Source organism: Lepisosteus oculatus, chromosome 9, assembly GCF_040954835.1.
Source record: "Lepisosteus oculatus isolate fLepOcu1 chromosome 9, fLepOcu1.hap2, whole genome shotgun sequence".
NCBI lineage: Eukaryota > Metazoa > Chordata > Actinopteri > Semionotiformes > Lepisosteidae > Lepisosteus > Lepisosteus oculatus.
This window is the reverse complement of record NC_090704.1, coordinates 10,150,970-10,169,153: the sequence shown is the minus strand read 5'-3', so window position 1 is coordinate 10,169,153 and position 18,184 is coordinate 10,150,970. Positions and strand designations below refer to the sequence as shown.

Here is an 18,184-nt window from a genome sequence, read left to right as displayed (position 1 = left end):
ACTAAACTAATCATCCTGTATCGGAACCAAATACAAAATGCTATGTAGGACATTCTGGGACTGAGGGGTTGGTTAAAGATTGTCATTGCACTACACAAAGTGACAAATGGAAACATCATTGTCGTATACTTAAGCAAGATCACCAAGATAATATTTAAGATAACATTTACAAATTCAAAGCATTTTTCAAATTAATTGCAAATTCAAAGAATCCGGAATAAAGCTCCTATCCATGCAGTTAATGTTAATTCCTTGGAAACATTCAAGAAATGGCTTAATGAGGGATGGCTTAATGAGCCTTTATGATCACTAAATCAAAAGAGTACTCTTTTGAGTCTTTTGAGCTCTTTTATTTCATATTATGATTTAACTGGGTCTCAATTGATTAGTGACTGAATCATGAAGTTTAAATGATTGTCTGGGAGAAGGACAAACCCTAATCTCACCCACTTTCACTCTCCTTGATATTAATATCTTGCCTCCAGAGCGTCCACTCAGGTACAGTATGTTCTGTTACATGGCTCCCCCCACCCCATCACCCTTAAAATAGCTCTCTGGTTTATTCCTTCCAAAACGGGAAGGTCGTACTTATGGTCAGGCTGCCGTTTCTTTACTGGTGAGTTACGCCTGCAAACAAATCTCTATTTCTGCCTCTACATCACATTAATTAGGGCTTGGGCAAACTACTGAACGAAGAACTTTGGAAGATGCAACAGCTTATTTTCTCTTTTTTAGGGTCCTCCTGGTCCTTCTGGGGAAGCTGGCCCACCAGGTCCTCCGGGCAAAAGAGTGAGTTTAATCCTCATTACTGATGATGAATTTGAGACCACATTAAGTTTTCCACTTGTTTATTTTTTAACATAAAATATGCACAATTTAAAAGTGGTATTATGGACCTATGGCCCTTCAATTTTATTTTCAGAGCAGGTTGTTTTGATTCTAAGTTTTCTTTAAGAATAAATCAGGAAATATGCAATATATCTACTGACTATTCTGTGGGTTGCAGTTTCTACTCTGTGAATAAACATGTAAAATTATTTTTTTTTGTTTTTAATTGAGCAATAAGATCTCATCTCACAATGAAGGGTGCATTCTTAATTAAATGATCTTATAAATTAAGGATAATGCCATAGCAACACATTATTACTTGGCCTTTTTAGATTAATAATACCTCCATAAACTGAAAATACAAAAGGAACATCTTTTTATTTTACTAAAAGTAAAAATGGATTCTATGATAATTGACAGAATACTACAGAACCTTAAAAGAGGGTAATTTGTTTGACCTTATCAAGAATTTTATATTTTCACACACAGAATGCCATTTTGCATGAATCAGAGCTCATCTGGATAATATTAGCAGACTTTAAATATTAAATTATTGTAAATAATTTAGGCCTTGATTTTGTCTGGGATATAAAGAAGTACAGGAAGAGATGACTTTAATAGCCTCCAAATATTTAACTTGCTGAAATGTTTTATTACTTTCCCCCTTCATTCTGCCTCCATTTGATTTTAATTATTAAAATTAGTGTGACCTTACATGACTGATTTTGTCTGCCAGCTCTATCGTCAAATATGACCCCACTTTATTTCAACCATACCTTACAAAACGATGTTCTTCAAGTCTGCAATAGCATTAAACATCAGTAACTGCCATAAACATTATATTTTGAAGACTTAATTTAATGCAACATCTGAAAGTTAAGGAACATCCTTAATTCCATACTGTATGGTTTCCTGAGTTGCCACAGATTTCAGATGTGAGCAGGTGATTTCTTTTTTGCTGGATTGTGTCATTAGTCAGCATTAGAAAGTTTTGAAAGACACTATTATCCCTCTGTGTTAAAATGTTTAATGTAAGAGTTTGCATTATTTGCTTTATTCGTTCTGAAGGTCCTGTTGAAGTGCAGTTTGTTAGAAATTAAAAGACAGATAAGATGTATGCCTAAATAACAGTATCAATAGTTGAAAGTTTTTTGGGGGATTATTTTTACATAATCATTCATTATAATTATCATCAGTGTATCTGATCGACAGTATGGATTAAATGCACTACCAATAGTCTTCCAGATTTATTGTCATTGTAAAAGAAAATAAATATACTTACTGAAAGAGGGTAGTGCCAACTCTCCCTGTCCATGTAAACTAATATACTCCTTTACTTGTGTTGTATAAAATTGTAATAGGCAGTGATTTCATACCTTAAATTTAGTTTGAATCTCACATGTGAAATAGGGGCTAAAAAATGCATCTTATGTCAGACCAAATGTGTTTGATACATAGTGTATGTTTTTAATCAGCCTTTAACCATACAGACCTGATACTTTTTCACTGTCACTCTGGATGAAAATGGCAGTGGTGATTTAATAGGGTCATTGTATTGAACTGCTGCTAAATGGAAATAAAAATATCTCAAAGCCTGCATGAAATGAAGAGAGTGCTGATATTAAATCTATGTGTGAAATTGAAAATGCACTAAAAAGACAAAGAGTTGGTCCCAAACTCATTTACTTCAGTCAAGTAGAACAGTGCTTAGAATGACATATGGAGATAGCTTCCCAATAGAATATTGATCTAAGTTAGTTGAATGGCAGCAATGTAAAAACAATGGCATAATGCAATTACTAGCAAAGAAAAAGGGAAATGAAGTTGTCATTTTCAGTACATGCACCTTGAGACATGATCCTTAAACCCTCATCTATAGGAAACACTTTTTCAGAGAAACATTAAGTTTTATGACATGTCTCATTTAAGGTGATTAAGTGTTATTTCACAGTCAGGTTAGCTCTAAACTGCATGACCAAAGAGGTGAAATGAGTAAACTTCTGGCACCAGAATTGGCTTTCTGTCCTCTATATTTTGTTTTACTTATAGTATATGTTATTTTTATTCAGTTTTGCACCCAGCATATATATAGGTATTATCAAGCTTAATTTGAAATTAAAATTCCATAAAATAATACATTTATTAATTAAAACATCATCTTTATGTATGTATGCTGAACATTGAAAAAATGTAACTCTTATAACTTTAAAAGAACCGAAAACTATTTATAGAAGAATAACTTTTTGTTGCAGGTACACTCATTTGTTATTGAACATACATGTACAGTACATGGTGCAGTAAATGCCCTGGTTAACAATTGTAATCAATAGGAATGATTAACAGGGTTATTTTTGTGAAAGTCACGGGCCTACAGTGTGTGGCTGCCATTGTAGATTGCAGGTTACATATGTTGTCTTGGGGGATTATTCCCTATTTTTTGCCCAGGTCCTGAAGAAGCATGTACTTGTTCTCTGGTCTCTGTATCCCGACATTATCCCAGGTCATACGTCAGTTGTACAACGGGGTTCATGTCTGGCAAATAGGGTCTTCAGGACATACATGTCACATTCACATATTGTAACTGACACATTCTTTTGATAAGCAGGCATATTGGTTTTATTTTTTTCTCTTTTCACCAAACGTGACCTTCAACAACTTAAATTAATCTCATCACATGTGTGCAATCACCTCTCTCACTAATAAAATGAATTAGTGCAAAGTTAGGCAGGTCTTGCACTGTCAGTCATGAATAATCAAAATGATGCCAAAAATTTACAATTACAAAATTTACATTTACAAAATATGTATTTTTCTAAAACGATACATACTGTACATAAATAATACATATATTTTCATGCTTCGTGTATGTGTGTGCATATAAAATATTTGATAAGTAGAAGCCACAAAAACAAATTAAATTCATAATAGGTTATAAGCTCCTAGGTTTCTTTCATTTTACATTTATAATATTGAAAGTGATGAAGTCTAGTATAGTATATGTTATCTGAGTCAAAGGAATTTGCATTTTTCATTATCAAATGCTTAATAACCTGAACAATATAAATATTAAATGTATCATATCAGACGTTCCAGTTATTAATGACCTGAGGAATAAGCTTAAAAACCGCTTTTTCATCAGGAGTTTAAAGGAGTTTAAAGCCTTGGAATGTTAGAATAATTTATTTCAGTCTTAGGTTATTTCCTCCTGAGAATCTATAATAAACAGTTAAGCAGTTGTTTTGCATTTAAGGTAAACTTTTGCTATGTCAGCCTTTTGCTTACAGCTATTTGAAATTATTTTGAAATTCTTCAGCCTTCAAACTCTAGGGAGCCAGTCTTAGGGCTATTTACCATGTCTGTTTTATTTGTAATCATTAGATAAAGTGTTTAGGTATTTTAGGCTTCTTAATCAATATTGATAATGTATTACTCATGTTACAAATATATAATACAGATTGTTGCATTCAAAGATACATTTTGTAAATCACAACCTCTTGTAATACATTTCAAATAGAAATGTTTGTATTCATATTCAGACAATGTGTTTGATGATAAAATGCTGTTATAATTTATATAATGCATTGTCTCAGAATTCATTCAGAATTGTGAAGGTTTTTTTTCCCTGATATAAAGAACAACACTGACATGAGCTGTGAGGATTGTAGAATGTGCCTCTCTGTTCATGATAATGATAAGCATTGCTTTATGCGTATATTACAGTATGTGCAAAATGTTTCCGCTGAATTTTTCTACTGCAGATCAGAATCAAGAAACTTAAAAAGAATCTTTTCCATTCAGTTTCCCACAGATATAATAACCAATTAAAACTGAGGTTTCTTAATTATCTTTTTTTTCTGGGGATTACAAAACAGTTTGATGTATAACATTTTCCATTCCATGGTGATATAATGATTCCTCTTTCAGTTCAAAGGAATGTTTGTTAGGGGAAACTAATGACCTGGAAAATCATAAAATAATATATATTTATAGTTACATCTGACCTCATAAACCTATGTGTTACTCTTTCTGTGGAGGCTGTAATCATGCAAAAGATAGTGGTAGGTAATACACAAAACCCATATGTAAGTGCTGAGCTGCTGTTAAAATTCAAATAAGAATTAAAATATTTTCCTATTTTTAATACATTTTTACTCAGCTTAGAAGATGAGTATAAATATGTGTACTGCTTTGTGTGGTAAATGTTCTATTGAGAAAGCAATCATATTAAAATAATTGTAATACTGCAGTCCATTATATAATGCATTAGGTTTCCACCGTATGTACATAAATTACTACAAATGAATACAAAATTATTACAATTATTACAAAAAGTAATATCATTTACTTTTATGTCTCTGCCTTTATGTAATATCATACCCCAAGAACTTGATCACATACCCTTTTTCTTGTCTTGTTGGCATATAACACAATGTGTTTACATGGTAACAGACCAAGCTAAAGAATTTGTTGTTGTTTTTTCTTGCCTACCCAAGGGTCCTCCAGGAGCTGCTGGTGCTGAAGGCAGACAAGGAGAAAAGGGGGCAAAGGTATCATGACTCCAGAATCAATCAGATTGAACTCCAGGATCAATAAGCACTTACTTCAGTGATTAAAGCATGACTTTGTCATTTAAAGTGTTCAAATGACACCAAAGTTTTTCAAGATTAATCTGCAGACTAAAATACTTTTAGCTGCCCATTATTGGACTCAGTACATTGTTTCATTTTTATACAGTATGTAACATTTTTAGCATGAGTGCTACATTTTGTAGTGCTTTCTCTGCACATATAAGTTCACAAATGTAGTTTTTATGTCAATAAAAAAGTGTTAGCAAATTATTCCGTGAGATTTTCTCTTGCTAATATAATAACCATGATCAATGACAGCAGTCCGTACTAAAATGTGATTCAAACAGGCCTACTGCAGATTGGATTCTAAATTATAGCCCTATAGGGATTTCCCATAGTATAAATACTGCATTGTTTCTGTGTCATTGGCCCTATTGAAATTCTTGCTTAATAAATCCCTTGATAAAGACAAAAGCATATCTCATGTTGGTGAAGCATGGTCCAAAATCAATGTCAGCACAAATAAATCCCTTATATACATTTTGTCACTTATCTTGACTTGAAATACATGCTAATTGTGATGTACAAGAATGCCATTGTGCATTTTTCATCATAATGGAATGATTTAATTCTAGCTGTCTCAACCCTTTTTAGTTTTTGATCTTACAATTGTTCCATGTGAGTTTAGTTTATTGCCTTTGATCACTCCTGTTCAATGAATGATGATATACTATAACCTTCTGTCTACTTGCAGGAAAACAGATTGTTTCCAGTCCTGTTCTTAGTAGAGTAAAAGAGACACATTTTATTTTCTTATTAATAACTGACGTCCTTTCCCTCCATTTATATGATAATGTGATAGTTTTCATCAAAATACAGTCAAGATGATCATATCATACATGAATGTCCTGTATATAACATCAACAAATGATGGTAACTGTTGTTTTGTTTGGCATCTAATTACAGGGTGAAGCTGGTGCTGAGGGACCTCCAGGCAAAACTGGACCAGTTGGTCCACAAGGTCCTCCTGGAAAGCCTGGACCAGAGGGTCTCCGTGGTATTCCAGGCCCTGTAGTGAGTAGAACGAGACTGCTTTTCGCGCTTTAATTATAATCAAAGCATTTACGGTAAACAAATCAAGGTTCCATACTGATAAGGAAAGTTTATTTTTAACTGAAGAAAACAAAGAAACATGATTTATCAAATACATCAACAAATACTGTATCTACTATAATGCGGTTTTGGTTTTCAATTTTTCCCTTCTTGTGTGATGAGAATTTCACAGTCAGGAGGTGCTTTTCAGTTCAAAATGTACAATGTAAAGTAAAACAAACAGTAAAGAAATATCTCAGTGAAAGTTCTTATGTGATAGGACTTTACATTCTTGGCTAACACACCTATCTAATTATTTTCAGGGTGAACAAGGCCTCCCAGGTGCTTCCGGACAAGATGGCCCTCCAGGACCTATGGTAAGAGGTTGTAAATACATAAGAAATGCTGACACAGTAAAAGCCCAGTTACTAAAATTCCTTGTGTCTCACTCTGCATATGCTAAATGCATCTATTTAATGTTTAGGGACCACCTGGTCTTCCTGGCTTGAAAGGTGACCCTGGCACTAAAGGTGAAAAGGTGAGTGACCTTCAAGTATTCTAAAATAAAGATAAGTGTTGTCACGAATTGCTTAGAAAACAATCTATGAGTGCTTATATATAGTATAAATTTTCCAAACTAACTGATACTTGTCTTAACTGCCTGTAAGCATGGATACTTAGCAATGTTACCAAGAGGCATACAGTAAGTGTTAATGGCACAAGCACTGCAAAAAGATCGTTTTAGACATTTATGAACATTTGGTAAAACACGTAAACTCTATCCCTGTAATAAAAGCAGCAAGGCAACAAAAACATGACAGTTTTGAGCCTAAAAACCTTTGTGATTTTTATTATAATTTTTAATCTCACCTTCTACAGAGACATAATTTGCAATTACCTATGTATACCACTTTTTTGGTATTGTGGCGTTTTGCACAAGTCCTCTTGTGATTTACCCCGTCTGTGTCTGCCTTTGCTAGGGTCACCCGGGTCTGATTGGTTTAATTGGGCCTCCTGGTGAGCAAGGAGAAAAGGGAGATAGAGGATTGCCTGGCCCTGAAGGTTCTCCTGGTTCCAAGGGTGATTCAGTAAGTGCAATTCTGGCATTTGCACCTGTTCGCTACATTTGTTGTGTTGAATTTGAGGTTTACAGTAAAAGCCTGGAGCAGACCTTAATAGGTACATTAAGTCTGGAAAACTATAATGCTGTTAATGATTGAATATTCTGAGGTACATTAGAATTTCAGTTCATCCATCATTTCCCTGTTGAATTATCGCAAAACCTTTTGAAGCTTGCAGTTTCTCAGAAGAGTTTATCTTCTTTTAATGTTGTAGTTTCTCCACAAAGAAGGAAAATAAGATTGACCTGTGCTGAAATCAAAGTGTTTTAAAATTGGCTTTGGTCATTAGATTTACATTGATAAATAGATTTAGAGTATATTTCTCAACCTGCCATGCTGTTTCTGAAAGCAGGATAGCTGCCATCATAATCATCTTGTTCATCTCAATGTTGCATTAGAGCTCAAACTGTAATTACTGTATGTTTCAGAATTATTAAATCACATGTGGTTGACCCCAATAAAGTATTCATATTCCAAAACTTCACAAATTAGCATTGTTAATCTAAAGTAATATGTTCAGAGGAGAAGGGACTCACCTCTATATTCAGCTGCTGTGAATTTCCAAGGGAATGTCCATAGGTGATGCTGAATTGTGTGTATGTGATTATTTTTTAGGGTATCGGTGGCCCTGCTGGCTCTCTTGGCCCTCCTGGTCCTCCTGGTCTGCCTGTGAGTTCAGTTACATTAATTATTTCAATGTTAAGCAAATCTCCACATACTTGGTATTAATTAAACTCTCTTGCTTTGTGTTTTCTTAGGGTCCCCAAGGTCCAAAGGGTGCCAAAGGTTCTAGTGTGAGTCAGATATGTTCTTTAGTTTTCAGACCACTTAACGCCTCAATATTACAACAAAGGTTTTTCATCAATACAACCTGTTCTGACATTTTTTTCATCTGTTTAGGGTCCTGCTGGACAGAAGGGTGACACAGGTCTGATAGGTCCCCCTGGTCCCCCTGTAAGTATATTATTTTATTCCACAATTCTTTACTCACTGGCCAAGTACCAGACAGGTTTCAATTAAATGAGTTCTTCATTACAAGAACAAGAAGAATGGTGAAAGGACGTGGTTTCAGTACATCTCTATATTTAATGTTGGCTTTACAACTTTTGGTCTTATTCCAGAAAATGCTTTGTTTTTGTTCAGGGTCCCCCTGGTGAGATTATCCAGCCTCTACCAGTCCAGTCTGCAAAGAAGACCAGAAGATCTTCCGAAGATGCGCAGGCTGACGAAGCTGGTAACATCCTTGATTACTCTGATGACATGGAGGAGATCTTTGGCTCGCTCAATAATCTTAAACAGGACATTGAGCGCATGAAATACCCCATGGGAACACAGAACAACCCAGCAAGAACATGCAAAGACCTGCAGCTTTGCCATCCCGAGTTTTCAGATGGTAAGACAGCTCTGAACACCATATTGATCATATAGCCTGACAAAATACTTCCTTAAATTTAAGTTTGCTGTGAATCTAGATTTCAGTAGAAGGATGAATAAGAAACTCTCCCACACAAAGTATCATACGTTAGCATTCAATCATGGTCAAATTCATAAACCTTTTTTTATTCAATCATAGCATATTAAATCAAATCATCACTCTGTTTAGTTAGATTTTATGAACCTGTTAGGTTAGTTTTTCAATGCTTTTACTACCTAAAAAAATATTGTTCTCTGTGCACTACTCACTTAAGATGCGTTGCTGTATATCCCTTAATATAATCCTTTAGGGTAATGAAGCTTTGAATCAGGCACTTGCATATATTGTAAAGATTATAGTTTTATTATTCCTGCAAACTACTACCTTAACATAAAAGTATCAATAAAAGAGAAATTGAGAGAGGGAGATAGAAATATCAAAACAGATTTCTAGTAGTATGTTCAAGCACTATTCTTGTTGTCAATCTAGAAATAGTCTAATATTGTTGATATCATTGTCAGGTGAATACTGGATTGATCCTAACCAGGGCTGCTCTGGCGATTCATTCAAAGTGTACTGCAACTTTACTGCTGGTGGCGAGACCTGTATCTACCCAGACAAGAAGTCTGTGGGAGTGAGTGAAACCCATTTAATACAGTACATAGGTCCTTTATTGTTCTCAAAGTAAGGACTCTATAAAAAAAATGGTGAATTTACTAAAGATCAAACAGATTTAGTCAAATACAATGGAATTATCATTGTAGAGAAAAAGAAAAAAATTGAAAAAACGATTTGATTTCTGTTAAAAAAAGGTTTTTTTACTCTTTTCAATTATTTTTTTTTCCTATTTGGATCTCATATACAAAAAACGAATTTATTAACAGATCAAATAACCTTGACAGGATTTACTAAAGATAAAACAGATTTAGTCAAATACAATGGAATTATCATTGTTGAGAAAAAGAAAAAAATTGAAAAAAAGATTTGATCTCTGTTAAAAAAGATTTCTTTTTTACACTTTTCAATTATTTTTTTTTCCTATTTGGATCTCATATACCAAAAACAAATTGATTAACAGATCAAATCACCTTGACAGTTGTTAAAACCAGACCTTACCCCGTGTGATCTCTTTTTGAAAGAGGGCATTTATATAGTAATTCTAATCACACGAATAGCTGTAGATGTTCAACTTAATTGATTAATATATTTTTTTAATGGGGGTGATATTATGGAATAGTTAACTATTCACTTTTTAAGTAAAACGGATGAATAACCTTATGACATTTTATACGTCTTCCTAGTCTTAGATTTTCAATACTTCTAATATTTTTCTGCTTTTAATATAAATTAATTTTTGATCCATGAATCATCACAACATTGATTTGCTGCTTCTGAACCAAGAATTTGATCTTTTTGCCTCAACCTCGTAGATTTCACATCCAACTAATAGCAGAAAGGACAAAAAAATGTTGTTGGAACAGACAGGATTAGTTTTCAGAGATGGGTTAAACTATCTGTGGATACTATTGAAGATTAATATTTAATCGAAATTCATATCTGTTTAAATATATATAAGCCATAGCAACATCTGTGTCCTGACAGGAAAATATTAATTTCTAAATGCAAGTTTTTCCCATATGAAGCTATCAAGCATCTTTATCCTCAATTATGAAAAATAAAAACAGCTAATGCTTCCTACAAATAACAGTATACAGTAGTTGCTTGCTGTTTTATGCACTAAATTCAATATATTGCTGGCTAAAATCCCAAAATGTTCACAAAACATTTAGTCTCTTTTGCCATATCGTTTAAATCCTTTCCCTGAAATGCAAATCTGTGGTTTTTATTGACTTTTTATATTTTTATTTTACAAATTCTTCAAAATATGTATCATCAACATATTTCTTTGGATAAGTAAATAAGCTGTTGTACTGTATATCATTTTAAAAGCTTTACAATATTATTTGATTTTAAGGAGATGTTATTTGTTTAGATACTTACAGCTGTATTATTGGTTGTGTATAACAGGTTAGGCTATCTTCTTGGGCCAAGGAGTCTCCCGGAACATGGTTCAGTGAATTTAAGCGTGGTCAGATAGTAAGTATATTTAGACCCTTTTCCATTATGTTTGTCCTTAGTGAGCTTTCAGTATTTGCTTTAATACTGTATAAAAGCTAGCCACTAGCCACTTTGGTGCCTGGTCTACTTCAGTGTTCCTTGTGTATTATAAGCCATTAGTACCTTTTAAGACATCTTAAGACATAAATAGAACCATTTCATAGATAAACAAAAGATGAACCAGTAGACACTGAAACAGACTGGTGAAAGTTGTGGAGGTAACAACATATAATAGGAGTTTGGTGCATTGTTTTGCCTAACTTATTACTACATTAAACTGTTATTATGTGTTGATGATTATGCTTTTAAATGTCCTTTTTAAAAATGCATAATGTTGTGCTAAACAACTGTTTCTCATCACCACAAGAGGAAAGGGAAATGAAAAAACAATTAAGCTCTTTGCAGATAATTTAAAGAAATAATATATTTATGAACTGCCACACACTAATTCCTTTTGCAAAAAAGTAACTAGTTCCCCTGACAAATTATACTTACAGTAAACTTTTGTTTCAGTGCCTGAGCATGTGATCTGTGCCCTGTTGTGTTTGTGTATTGTGTGAGAAGGGTACAGTACATGTTTGCCTGATTACACAAAATAATTGGTAAATACTTTTTCGTAATGAAATTCGGAAATTATCGCATAGGATTTATTCAAATTCCATATAGAAGCTGCATATCCTTAACAAATGTGTGGTGCTTTGCTGAATAGGGTTGACAGTCAATTTAAAAGGGGGTATTGTGGAGTATTATTGGCAGGCCTAGAGTTTGTTAGTTGTATCCTACTTTCTGTAAGTACTACTGTATATATGAACTGTTTTGCGTTATTTTTAATTCAATCACATTGATACTCAGATTTATATTTTACAATATTCTGTTTTGTTTAATCAAAGTGGTATCATCTTGCTTCTTATTTTCTAACAGCTCTCATATGTGGACCTTGAAGGCAGTCAAATAAACATGGTTCAGATGACATTCCTGAAACTACTGAGTGCCTCAGCCAGACAGAATTTCACTTACAATTGTCAACAGTCTGTGGCCTGGCACGATGTGACAACTGACAGCTATGACAAGGCTCTCAGGTTCCTTGGATCAAATGATGAGGAGATGTCTAGTGACAACAACGTATACATCAAAGCCCTCTATGACGGTTGTGCAGTAAGTGTATTTCATTAATATTATTACATAATTGTGATGAACCAATTGAAAAGAAGCTGAAAATGTGATTTTCTGTTAAACAGAGCAACCTATCTTGTCTTCGTGTCTTTGTAGCATTGTTGTAGGAAGTCACTATAATGGGAGTTGTGTGTTTTCCCAGTTTGCATGGTACAGTGCGTTATACAAATCTTAACCACCTTAATCTTTATCAAATACAAAATCCAAAACATTCTTGTTTGTACCTTTGCAGACTATTATATCAATGGTCAACAATGTTGCAAAGACTTGCCCCCCTGATCTGCTACTCCAATTGTTGAATTATCTGTGTATAGCTATGACAGTGTTGCACAGGAGCATGTGAACCCAGTAAGAGACCTACAATATTTCCTTCCTTTTTTTGCAGATGAGGAAAGGCATTGAAAAGACTGTATTGGAGATCAACACTCCGAAAATTGATCAGGTGCCAATCATTGACGTGATGTTCAATGACTTTGGGGATCCAAACCAGAAATTTGGATTTGAAGTTGGTTCTGTCTGTTTCCTTGGTTAAACTCTGGGCAAAGGGCAGATCAACAAGCAAGCTATGACCTGGTACCACCATCCCACTTCATGCCACATGCAAGTTTTGAATAAGAACGGTGTAGAGAATATGTTTTGCCGTGTATGTATGTATTATCTAGAAAATACTTGTTGCCCTTGTAGGGCCAGAATCACATGACTTAAACCTGTTATGGAAAATCGAGAAGGACATTTGATGCCGTGACAGAGAATGGTGCACAGGCAACAACATAAGGGGGTATGCTGTGCAGTGAAGTGACCTCCTTTCTGGATTCCTTTGGTGCTGTACAAGATGACCACAATGGTGCTCATTCAAATCCAACAATGAGGTGCTAAGAAGGTGTATTTTAATAAACTGTAATTATGCTTTTGTACAATACTGTTATTTCCGAATCCACTTTCAAAACTTGCATGTGTGTCTGCCTCGCATCTGGCTCTTAATTTTAAAGTTCGTTATGAAAAATATATAAGTTAAAAAATAATATGTTGTCAATGAATACTGTGTAACTGATATGAAGCAAATAAAATGAGCATTTTCAGTCAAACAATTCCCCATTTCGAATTACAATGTATTCCCATTGTATATATTGACCATAAAAAGAGCTCCAGAAAGTCGTCTTCAAGACCTCAGGTGACACAACTGGAAAGCCTTCACCTGCACACTCAAAGCAACTTCTTCACTAACATTGTTTCTTGTGCTTCTTTTAAGCATTCAAGGCATTCATTTTTTATTTTCAATTTTTGGTGCTATACCTCAAACTTTCTAGATAATCATGAAAATTCAAGGCTGTTATACGCTGTATATACCTTGGTTAAACAATTAAGTTTATATATTTGGGGTGGGGATTTTTTCAGAGAATAAGGGTGCTTATTTGTTAGACATCTCTTGTTCAGATATTTTGTGAATGCAATAAATAGCCTTCTAGGAAACCCATTTTTGTATCTAAAATAAAACTGTTTTAATGTGCTTTTCTTGGTTCATTTAAAATATTAAAACTGGATTCTAAACAACAAAACATTTGAATGTGTGCATTGTTTGCTTACATATTTTGTAAAAAAAAATCTGTACAATAGAATATCTTTAATTAACTTTTTTTGTAGTACCTGTCCATCGATCTGTTAGCAATAAATTTTCTTGCACTTCAAATTGAGAATATCGATGACGTAATATGTCTAGGTCATGTGATTCTACCTAGTTGCAAAGCAACACATAAGGGGACTGCTACGTTCAGAGCTTTCTTTATTTGACCCAGATCAGCCTAGTCAAGATCTGTTTAATTTAAAGCTGGTTTGGTATTTCCCTCTGACTAATCTATTGGTAGAAACTGGCAGTAGAAACAATTTTTAACTCTTGAGAATTCCCTTTGTAATTTTTTTTCCATAATATATGTAAGACTTGAAATAAATGTTTGGTAACTTTTGCTTTATGAGTTGTTAAATTAATTGGATTAAGCTGGAACCACAATACATTGGCTTGCCAGTATTATTTAATTTGTAATAATTGTCTGGCTTAATGTGTGTAAAATAAGTAAAAAAGAACACCTTATGGATATGCATTTCATTTTACTTTCAGACCAAAGTTTGTATCTGTCGGCATCAAAGAAAAATATACAAACTTCATCAATAAAGATCAAGTCTTGACAACCTAGTTTATTCTTTCATCTTTTCATAGTTACATATTTGCCTTTGTTACGCTGTTAAAATTTCTGTTTACTCAGTTTTTCATATATGAAATTAAATACAGTATGCTAACTACATTTCTTTTACAAAAGTTAATATGTTTAAGGATTTCTTTTCCCACTTTGAAATGATTAATTAATGGAAATCTCAAGGTAAGTGAATCTTAATTTTTCAAAGCTTATTTCTGTCTTTGATTTTTATCTATTATGTTTAAATTTGATCTATCCAACTATATACCTACAATTCATTTAAAAATGTATTGTTCTTAAACTTATGTTTTAAAAGGATGCCTGACATGTTTTGATATGTAACAGGATGTGATATACTTTATTTTATTTTACTTAAATTAAAAGAGAAAGGTTATTAAGTGTTTGTAATTAATACAATTTACAGGTTATACAATGTAATTTTTACATTGCACAGGACTAGAAGATTTGGACTGTCTTTCCTGTATTTATATATTCTTCACTTTGTCCATTAGATCCAGTTCAGTTGCATAGCTTGGTTTCTGCATGACGTTAATGTTTTATAGAGAAGCAGTAGCTCATGTATTTATATACTTTAGCCTTTACTCAGTTTTATTGTCAAGCCTGCTGTGAAAATTGCAGATTACTGCAAAAGCTTCTTGTGTTAAATATAGCTTCTTGTGCCACAGACACTTCACCTACAGTATATGTACAGTATATGTAGTATGTGTAATTATACATTTTCTGTCAGTTAAGGATCTTTACAAGCTTGAAGTTAATTAACTGTTGAGCTCTAATTAGATATTGCATAAGGTGTGAAACAAGATGCTACAATTATAAGAAGCTTACAGGGATTCAATCTTAGGACAACTGTAAAAAATCTCTGTGTGTATTACTTATCAAGGTAAGCAAAGGTTTGTATAAATGCAGTACATGTGTTGCAAAAAAGGAATGCTTGTACAGTACACCTGCTCGGTGGTGATGCTTTATTCCAACACAATAATTGCTTCAGGAGGTTGACATAACAAGAATTGATGCTGTGATGACTTTCTCTGGGCAAGACGTGCTTAAAATGAAAATGTGATATTTAACTTGAAATGTGAATTAAAAGGATGAAGCACAGTACTTTTCACAATTCTATGGATTTCTATAGATGATAAAATGTCATGTGTAATGTCTCTTTTGAAATGCGTATGTATATATACGGCTGAAAGAATGTATAGATCATTTTGTCCCTTTTAAAAATGGAAAGGACATTAAAATATTTAAAATCCCAGACACGTTAAGGGTATACTGTACATGATTTGCATGCACAGAGTGGATTATTTGCATTAAAAAGACATACAGCAAGTATACTTAATTTACAAATGTTCTTAAAAGTTTTCAGCAATGTAATATGCTTTATTATCTAAAATTTGGTTTGCAGTAATTATGTGTGTTATGACAACCGTGAGTTATGAACGTGGTAGGTGAAGTAGGTCTCTGTGACCTCTGGCCTCCATGCCAGCTTAGATTTTTGTGTTCTTTCCTGTTCTTATAACAGCACACTTTACCTGTTGGGTCTAGGATGCCTCTGTGATGCCTCTCAAAACAACCTAAACTGTTTTGTTTCAAGCCTCCCTGGCTTGCCAAGTTCCACAGTCTTGTAAAGTAGTCCAATCCTTTATTAACGAGCACTAACTCTCCTTCCTTATAGAATTAATAAGGCTTCACAGCAGCCGAAACATTGTGTTTTCTCTCTTCCCTTTTCAGCATGGGATAAACCAATTACTTGTTCCTAATCATCATCATCATCATCATCATCATCATAATCATAATTAATGTTAGTGCAGTTTTTGTTGTTATAGTTCTGGAACAGTTTTAACAAAATTCAATCACTGTTCTGTGTGGGACTATGGCAATGTGAACAAAGCCTACTGGAAAATATCTGGTCCTGCTTTTGACATTGGTGCCTGCTGATGCAGAGCTCCAAAAATAAGCAGCAATTAGTCAATACAGTCAGTGTCAAAAGATCTACCCAGTTAATTCAAATTAAGTCAAGATAAATTGACTCCAGTTGGCAGTTTTAAAACATTAGTATGCATTGAGCAACTGTGTTTTGTTCTATTTTAACACTTTAATTGTGAAAAGAGATTCCAGGAAACTCATGTTGATGGAACAGCTTGGAGAGAAATTTCTGAAGGTCTAAGTTCAGACGGGAAATTCACTGTTGTTCCAAAGTAAGACACAGAATATTAAATCACACAGTCCTTTCCCCTTACCAAATATCTATTGCAATACTTTCTGCTGTGTGTTTAAGCATCTCCTCCCCAGCTTCCACCTGCTTCCTTGGCATTAACGTCTAAGAAGGATGAGTGACAGCATATGACTCTCTGCCCAGAGGCAGCCCATGATCAGGCAAGCGAAACTTTGAAAGGTTATTTAGAGAGCCAAAATGTTTTGGATGGGACCTAAGACAAGTAATACTTTATAAAAATATATTGCTTAATGAACACTTTTAAGTGAGTGCTCCTGACTGAACCTAAATTACACTGTGGGTCAGCCTGCTTGGAGGGGCTGTAGAAATGTGATTAATTTGACCAGAATTCATTCCACCCACCATCCCCACCCCCTGCTAAAGAAAAACTTGTCTTCAGAACTGACTCCACTAGGATTGCCTCTATTTCAGGTTAGCAGGTATTGAGCTGAGGGCAAAACCCATACAAAAGGAACTCATTGAAAATAGGGGAGTTTTATTTATTCAGTTGCCACTTGTGATGAATCTGCTGTTCTCTGCCTTTGTGTCTTAGATGGCCTTCAACCTTCCAGACCTTCTGGTCATCCAGACTGCAAAACACACTACAACTATACCCAAAGAACCAGCTTTCCTTAGTAGCTTTAAGCAGCATTCACAAGTAGCTGTCATTGACAGATTAGTTGTAGATTTGAAAAGGACTTTTTTTGTTCATACAATCTGTTATTCCCCTTGAATATGAATTAAGGTGCATTCAGTCCCAAAGAAATACAGATTCAGGCAGCTTTACTGTTTGATCTGATATCAATTATGTTTAATTTTATATGGCCTCATATTTATAACAAGAGCAATATGTATCTATGCAGTAAAATTGTACTTAATTAATGATTAATGGTAAGGAAGTAAATCACCTTTTGTTCAGATTCCTTCTTCAAACAATAAAATTTCTTACGCTTTTCTTTGTTTACTATATTAATATATGTTATATATTAGCTAAAGCTAAAGAAAAATGAATGATTTTGAAATATGAAGCATATGATAGGTTCTTTCTAAAAACATAGCTGATATCAACTGACATTCCCATTTAGTACTGAATTAATAACTGCATTGAAGGAATTTCTCCATAACATTTTCATCCTTAAATTCTTTTCTGTCTCTTCTGTAGGTTAGTTTACTGAAAATTGAGCCAAAAGAACATTTGTTTGAAAGGGGAAATACGGAACAAACTCTCAAGAGTCATGGGATGCAATCCCAGGGAAATCCCAAAGGAAATATCTGTTCTATACTACTTACTTTTGGGGATTGTTGACTTTGTCAAGCATGGGGCACATTGAGCTACCTATCATGCAACACTGGTGCCCTGGGTTCAATTCCAGACCATGGGTGTTACAGTATCTCTTTAGTTTCAAGTTTCTATGTTCTCCTATTGTGTTTTTCCTCTGGGTGCTCTG

At 34.0% G+C, this 18,184-nt stretch overlaps 1 protein-coding gene across 7 annotated transcripts in view; it reads left to right on the top strand.

Moving 5' to 3' along the window:
* col11a1a (collagen, type XI, alpha 1a) overlaps positions 1-14,498 on the top strand; it is a 106,435-nt gene extending 91,937 nt beyond the window's left edge. For all 7 annotated transcript variants that reach the window (XM_069194117.1, XM_069194121.1, XM_069194116.1 and 4 more), the window contains 14 exons: positions 736-789; positions 5,322-5,375; positions 6,363-6,470; positions 6,812-6,865; positions 6,973-7,026; positions 7,469-7,576; positions 8,225-8,278; positions 8,368-8,403; positions 8,510-8,563; positions 8,753-9,002; positions 9,545-9,657; positions 11,052-11,120; positions 12,063-12,296; positions 12,700-14,498. In XM_069194117.1, the coding sequence (XP_069050218.1) occupies positions 736-789; positions 5,322-5,375; positions 6,363-6,470; positions 6,812-6,865; positions 6,973-7,026; positions 7,469-7,576; positions 8,225-8,278; positions 8,368-8,403; positions 8,510-8,563; positions 8,753-9,002; positions 9,545-9,657; positions 11,052-11,120; positions 12,063-12,296; positions 12,700-12,846 (1,389 nt within the window). In that variant the 3' untranslated portion in view covers positions 12,847-14,498. The remainder of the gene's footprint in view (positions 1-735; positions 790-5,321; positions 5,376-6,362; positions 6,471-6,811; positions 6,866-6,972; positions 7,027-7,468; positions 7,577-8,224; positions 8,279-8,367; positions 8,404-8,509; positions 8,564-8,752; positions 9,003-9,544; positions 9,658-11,051; positions 11,121-12,062; positions 12,297-12,699) is intronic.
* Positions 14,499-18,184: the final 3,686 nt, after the last annotated feature.